A 7,469-nucleotide genomic window follows, 5' to 3' on the forward strand; every position below is an offset into this window, starting at 1 on the left:
AAAACGCAAGTACAATTTTTTAGGTGCCATAGATTAAGTTCCCCAATTAAATTATAAAACATGATTACATTGACTAATGAAATACAAGCAATATTTTTATCCTTTTCAAGCTGAGCCATGGAGGGTTCACTTCTTTTCTCCTGCATTTTCTTCACGTTCAGGAAAGAAGCAAGCAGATGAGTAGGGTATTTGCAAAATGGCTGATGGCAGCAAGCTCATCCACATTTAGATGGCAATTTTTTCCAACGTTGCTTGAAAAGGTTTGACGACACCATAAGATTAAACAGCTTATAATTAAAAAGCACGCAAATAGCTTTATTATGATTTGAGTTTGTGCTGTTCTGGTTTTCCACAGTTCAACTTTCAGCGACTCTTCCAATAAGCAACAATATATAACACAGGTTATTTCTCAAAGGGTGGTGAAAATAGAGAACTTGACACGAATTTCTTGGATATCTGAATTTCTTTTTGTAACACCAAAAATGAGTAAGAATGGTATACACTAAAAAAAAAAATCCTAATTCATCTAACAGATCCCATTCAGTTAGTCTCCAATCAAATGCCCATTAACTATATATGACAACACAATAACATTTGTAACAACTCATTCACCATCAACGCATTCGTCACATCCTAAAACTTGGAAAATTTCAACCTCATTCAAGCACTCCCACTTCCACCTGCACATCCACCACACCATTATGAACAGCCTGCCAGCCCCATGACACTCCTACCCCTTGTTTCTATCATGATAATTTGTGAAGACCAAAGGGCGGCTTCTGGGCTATTGGGGCAGGGCAGCACAGCTAATCGGACAACTAAGCACCCTAAAACCCATTTATATTTGCTACTGAGGTGACCACCATGTCTGATAAAAAATTCAATTCCTTGCGTGCTCAGGAATGAGTCGATGACGCAGTTCAATAGATGCACCAGCCAGTTCTGCAGGGAGTTTTGGCATCAGCAATATGGATACTCAATCAAATATATAAAGGGAAAGTACTCAACATCAACTTACCTTGAGCTGTGAAATTAAACAAAGCTGGAAGTGCTCGCTCATTAGGCAAGCATGCATTTGGGTTTCTCAGGTCATCAAAGAAGGGGTGCGCACATGCCTCCAACTGAAAGCCAGGATTAAATTACATCATCATCTAACAACAATCCATATTTCTCAAGAATTAATAATCTCGGACAATGACTAGACTTAGAAGGCTATATTTTGACAAATTAAATAATATAAATAAAACAAGCCAAAATACAGATTAAATGAAATCATGTTTTACTATAAAGGCATATTAATAATAGCAATTGGCTACCAAAGCAGCTTCTTGACCCTAGAATTGGATGGCAAATTCATCCTAAAAATGTACCTATCAAAGCTGTAGCCACATCAAGATTCAAGATTCACCCAAAAAAAAAAGCAGATCTTCCACATTATTATTGGAAGACAAAACTTCAACCATCCAGTATCTACTGAACCATCATTAAGTAAGAGTAGAAACATTTGACAACATTCATAGAAAACAAAATTTAAACTGTCTTACAGCAGTGCAACGTAGATTTGGTGAATATTGCAGCAGCCTTGAGACAAGATCCACTGCTTCAGGGGGCATTCGCTTGTGAAATATCTAGAAATCGTAACGTCATAAGATTCACCATCACAAAAAGTACATGTACAATGAGGAAAATATAGTGATAAAATTTCCAGCAAACCTTGTGCCATGGGTGAGCTTTGATCTGAGGGAACTTAAACTCATTGTAATTTGGATTCATGCACTTGATTTCTTCTCTGGTTGGTGTCCCCAGAATCTAATATAATACAGCCAAAAATGAGGAAGAAAATCACTAAGAAGATGCAAAACAGAAAAAGCAATAATAATCAAAGGAAACAAAAAGTTATTGATAGTACACCTTAATGATCTCAACCAGCTGATCAACACCACTTTCACCAGGAAACAGTGGCTGCATATGATGTGAAACCCAGTAAAAATCAGAACCAGACAAGTGTCTTATTTGAAAAGAAACTAAATCTCCAAAAACTTCATAACAAAAGAATATGTGCATAATTCATATAAGGATTGTTAAAAAAGGGAAGCCAAAAGCAGGAAGATAATAAACAAACAGAATTACACTTATATAGGAGATGCTTTTAAATAGGTCCTAGTGCTGTAAACCTCTAAGATTAAAAACTTCCTATCTCCAAAGAACGAAGGCATGTCCAAAAAGGAACACAACCAAATAGAGAGGTAAAACACACTGAACAACTGTACCAGGAAACTTTTGCTAGAGAACATGATAGGGGTAACTCTATCCACACTTTATTCACTAAAAGATTTGAAATTATACAACTGGAAACCACTTCTAGAAGTTAAAAAGAAAGATAAAAATTCTATTGTAAGTGTTGCAAAAAACATGCTCCATCTCTGATGAAATAAAGTAGAAATTTACATTAACTAATATCTCAAAGATATATTGACTATTAAACTTTGACATCAAAATTCAGAAAATAAAAGTGCCGGATATATATACACCCACCTGTCCTAGAAGCAGCTCAGCAAGGACACAACCAACTGACCACATATCAATAGCAGTTGTGTATTCTGTGGCCCCAAATATAAGTTCTGGAGCCCTGTAATATCGTGAGCAAATATACGATATGTTGGGTTCACCTGGCACCTAAAATTGTCAAAAAAAAAATTTTAAGTTGCTTAACATGTTCAGAGTATTTCTGAAATCCTTTTGGATAAGGAAGAAAATAGAAGGAAAAGCATACCAGCATCTTTGCGCTGCCAAAATCGCATATCTTTAACTGATGAGTATGGGGATTGACCTGCAGTAAGCATCATACACCTCAGTCCTAGGAAGCCTTGTCATTATGTAGTAACAAACATGAATTCAAACAAAATGACATCTTAATGCTGAACAGAGAACAACATAACTGCTGATTTTACCAATGTGCACTATATAGCATTATAATTGTATTTTCTGTAATCCTAGATTATGCATTATAACTATTATCATCTTCATACAAAGCGGATGATAAAATCATAAAAATTTGTCAAGGTGAAGCGCTAACAAGTAATTTCAACTACCTTTCTTATTGCATAAAAAAAATTCTCAGAGCTAGTCACTTATCTTTACTGTAAAAAACTTAGCATTTTTAGTTTCTGACAGAATCGATCTTCTTAGATCAATTGAATCAGAGTCAAAAGCCACAACAGCAACTTGCTAAAATTTCATGACTCATTTAGAGGGGTGGTAGGCTATTAAATGTATGGTTCAAATTGACACACAAATATGTACAAAAGCGAAGACTGATAAATTCTTTCATGCTGATGTTGAACCAATGAAACAAGAGAGAAAATCTTACCAGTAGATTCTGTGGTTTAATGTCCCGATGACACACTCCAACAACGTGATGCATGTAATTTAACGCACGACAAATCTACAAAGATAACATAACACAATTTAACGAGTAAAAAGACCCAAAGCAACCATGTAATTATGTGGTATATGCCTCGAATCTTACAGCACAGATAAATGCAAAGTTTCATCATTCACCTGGTATGTATAAAGTTGTACAAAGATGGTGGGCACATGTTGGTTCATCCTGATATAGTGCTTTGAAACTTTGTAGACAGTCTCAGATATATACTCCAGGACAAGGTTAAGATATAACTCATCTTTCTCAGTGGTTGAAAAAAAACAGTGCTTCAGTGGAACAACATTAGGATGGTCAAGTAAGCGCATAAGCTGAAGTTCTCTATTCTTGTATCTCTTATCCTGCAGCACCTTCTTTATTGCTACTGCTTCACCTGTTTCCAGGCACTTTGCCTACAACATATACATATCATGTGGAAATGGAAGAGACATCAAAATCTTTATTAACAAAAATATCAACACAGAGACACACAATAAACCAAAACATCAATATGGACATATGCACACAGGCAGATGAAGTCCAAGTACCTGAAAGACAACACCAAATGAACCTGTGCCAACCACACGCTCTGCCATGTATGAGATTGTCTGAAACCAGGTAAGAAATAATTATTAAAAGCTTTGTACATTGCTGATTCTAATAAAATTTATGTTCGAAATACAGAACAATGCAGGGCAGAGGTTCTAAAGCCAAATATCATGCAGAGAAACTTCAATCACTAGATGTCAAGTTTTCAGAGTTATGTATCAACTAAAATTTTACTTGCATGGAAAGTTAGTACACCCAAGTATGCATATTTTCATATACACATGAGCGTGCTATTGTTGTACATCATATTCAACAACCAAGCCATGAAGGGCATCCAAAAAAAACCATAAAAAATAAATAATAAAAACCTCCCCGACAGGCAACTGCATGAGGGGGGAAGGGGAGCCAGAAGAAAGAAAAACCATAAAAGCAGACTCCTCAGATCAATCACAAGGCCCAGAAGAAGGTGAGAATATACATTTTTTTTTAAAAGACTCCTACTTCAATCTCAATAGACAAGCATGAAAACAGCACAGCAGACAAAAAATGCAATGACAAAAGAAATCAAGTCACCTGTTTTGGTTGTCCATTTCGACCAGCTATTGTAGTTGCAATTATTTGACCTGCTTCTGTACCACTACCATTTACAAAAGTCGCTTCCATATCCTGCAAAATGCAAAATTTTAGACCAGCGATTTAACTGTTTCAGGTTTTGTGGTTTCAAAGATTTTGCAAGATCTGTGTGATTTAATAGAATTAAATCCTGTATAAGGACATTTCAAAAGATTGAATAGGTATAAAAAAAAAAATTAAATTAAATATTGCTCATAAACGTATATAGTAGGCATGATATAGACTTAAGAAATTAGAAAATTATTCATGGAGGAGGAAACAGACTAATTCAAACAAAAAATTAACCTTTTCATCGTGGTGGTTTACTTTCTCATCTCTAATTTTCATTTCATGCATTTCTTTAGGAAGCTGATCATAACCAGACTTCTCTTTTCTAGGCATTGTAGATGCATCAGATGTGCTTGCAGCAGTTTCCAGTGATGTAGAGGCCATATGCTGCTCCAGACCCGTGGCAGACCTCTCTAGTCTATTTGGTTTCTCATTGTCCTTGTGTTCAGTCTCTTGATCAACCTTTGCTCTCTTTGTGCTAGAATCCCCACCCTAAAGAAAATCAATTAATTGGCCATAAAAATGAATTAGAAAGTTGTAGCAATGTGATGCACCCAAATATCTTAAATTATTAAAAATAAATCTGACATAGCATCTGCACTCTGTCTGAATTAACTAACCTCACTGCAAATGAATTGTTTCTTTCACCATAATAACATTCCCAGGGAGGGGGTAAGAATAAAAGTAGCAAAATGAACTAAAAGGAGCCAGAAACACGAAATATACAGACTGACCAACTAGCCAATTGGGAAGTTATACAAGTTTCAAGAAAAGTGAAATTTAGCTGCCCTTTTGAGCTATGCTTGTCACTTTACCAAAGCCATATGCCTCATAGAGAACACCTTGAGGCATGACTAAAACAAGTTTTAAGATTCTAAATTTCTAATAATTCAAAAGGCATCAGAGGCCAAAAGTCAGAAAAATCTCCTTGAGGCAGACTGATTACTGTGAGCAGCAGAAACTGTCATGTCATACAATTCAAACCACAGCCCCAATGCTTCAAACATTAGGTTTTACTTTATTGCTTTGATAGGGACTTTCTTCTGAATTCCTTGCTCAAATTTCCACAATTTTTCCCCCCAAAATGCAAGTAGTGGTGATTTAGATTTTAGACCCATTGCCAACCAAATAGAGATGTTTATTGCAGAAGCCAGCTGCTAAACTAAAGCTTACTATTAACCTAGGCGGACACAGTCCGACACAGTGACACTAGCAATTTCTGAAAAATTTAACATAAAACGGTCGGTACAACGCCGGTATGACACTGGTACAACACAGATAAAACACCGGTGCAGCACCCTAAATTAAACGTCCGTGCTTCCTAGCTATTAACTACCACCCTATAAACTAATTGCTTTATTAGCTGCATTTCATAAAACTAAATCCCATCCTCACGCAACAGCAGCACTCCACTCCACGATCCATCATCAAAATCTCATGCGAAAGCCCATTATTCGCAAAGTTATAGGGTCGTACCCAATACACAATGCTCACCCCAAATTTGTGGAGAGGCTGATTTTCGTACTCAAACTTGTAACACATATTTTGGGTGGAGGGCACTTTCCCCATCACACCTTGTATATATACAGACATTAAACAACAATGACCAGCTAAATTAAACTTATATTGCATAACAATGAAACCCCACATTAACTTCAACAGCATTTTTAGAAGGAAAAAAAAAAAGGAAAACTACAACACCACAAACAATCCCACGATTTGTAATGCAATAAAAATAAACAATTTATATAGCATCAAAAATTTATTATCTCTCTTTTTTTCCTTTTTAACAAATGCATTTAAGAATCTGATCATTCCCACAAGGAAACAGAATCAAAGAAACCATTTTTATTACAAACAAAAACAAAACCAATCAAATTAATTATTATATTAAAAAAATAAAAAATAAAAAGGAAGCCAAAGCTGATGCAAAGTTCTCATTTTTTAAATTAAAAAAAAATAATAATAACAATATAGCTTCAAAGCTTCAACATTGTATTTCCTTCTTTTTGAAAATTTTCTGAGCAACCAAACAAAGACTAGGCCAAGAAAAAAAAAAAAAAAAAAAAAACACTTACAGGATCGGATGAAATGGAAGTGCGACCAGATGCAATGCTCTTTAGCCTACGCATCACATTCATGATTGGAATTTGGAAACCCTAATTCCCCAAACAATTTTCACAATCTAAAATATTAAAAAAAAAAACAACAACAACATCATCAAGAAGAGAGAGAATTTCAAATCCCTCTCCTTCTCTCTCCTCCCACAAACAAAAGAAGTTAAGATAGGAAAAAAAATATTCCAAAACAAAAAAATCTCAACCTCTCTCTCTCTCTAGAATCCAGGTGGCCTTATGTTTTTCGAAATTTGTTGGTTTGTCTTTGCGGTCAAACTTGGATCAAACCCAATCATTCCGCCCTTCTTTCTTTTTTGTACTTTGGTCAAACTCCCATTTCTGACCCTTCATCTCTCATTATTGGTGGAATCCAACGGTGGATATTTTGTGACGATTTTTTTAATTTAAAAAAAAAAAATGGGGGAGAATAGTGATTTGGCGTTACGTAAATGACCTTCTACTTGTTGCGTTTTTGCGGAGAAAAAGATTTTAGGATAGAGAGACCGAATATTCTGGGAGGTTTGTCAGCTTGACTGGTCTTTGACAATTTTTTTTTTAAAAGATTTTTAGATAGATTAGGTTTTCTTTCTTTGATCGAGGGAGCGTATGAATCGGTCTTTTTTAAGACAACAAATTATTATTTGTGATTGTGCTCATCACGATAATCCCTTCAAGATTTCAGGAGAACACATAGGATTAGA

At 35.4% G+C, this 7,469-nt stretch overlaps 1 protein-coding gene across 1 annotated transcript; it reads right to left on the bottom strand.

Annotated features, from left to right (window-relative positions):
• Positions 1–296: 296 nt before the first annotated feature.
• On the bottom strand, positions 297–7,073 carry LOC115955418 (shaggy-related protein kinase theta-like). Its single transcript, XM_031073541.1, has 13 exons — positions 6,730–7,073; positions 4,889–5,143; positions 4,544–4,636; positions 3,970–4,029; positions 3,562–3,834; positions 3,371–3,445; positions 2,774–2,830; positions 2,536–2,676; positions 1,912–1,962; positions 1,714–1,809; positions 1,545–1,628; positions 1,019–1,121; positions 297–942 (listed from the first exon to the last, which is right to left on the bottom strand). The coding sequence occupies exons 1-13, from the start codon at positions 6,790–6,792 to the stop codon at positions 881–883; spliced, it is 1,413 nt and encodes a 470-aa protein (XP_030929401.1). The 5' UTR covers positions 6,793–7,073; the 3' UTR covers positions 297–880.
• Positions 7,074–7,469: the final 396 nt, after the last annotated feature.

This window comes from Quercus lobata, chromosome 8 (genome assembly GCF_001633185.2).
Source record: "Quercus lobata isolate SW786 chromosome 8, ValleyOak3.0 Primary Assembly, whole genome shotgun sequence".
Lineage (NCBI taxonomy): Eukaryota > Viridiplantae > Streptophyta > Magnoliopsida > Fagales > Fagaceae > Quercus > Quercus lobata.

Bases quoted from the DNA above. Each gene is read 5' to 3' on its own strand.
- LOC115955418 (XM_031073541.1), bottom strand. From the start codon at position 6,792: ATGAATGTGATGCGTAGGCTAAAGAGCATTGCATCTGGTCGCACTTCC. The intron at 5,144-6,729 runs GTAAGTGTTTTT...GATTTTCTTTAG, and splicing joins CTTCCATTTCATCCGATCCT to GGTGGGGATTCTAGCACAAA. The intron at 1,963-2,535 runs GTGGGTGTATAT...CATCATATGCAG, and splicing joins CTGAGCTGCTTCTAGGACAG to CCACTGTTTCCTGGTGAAAG.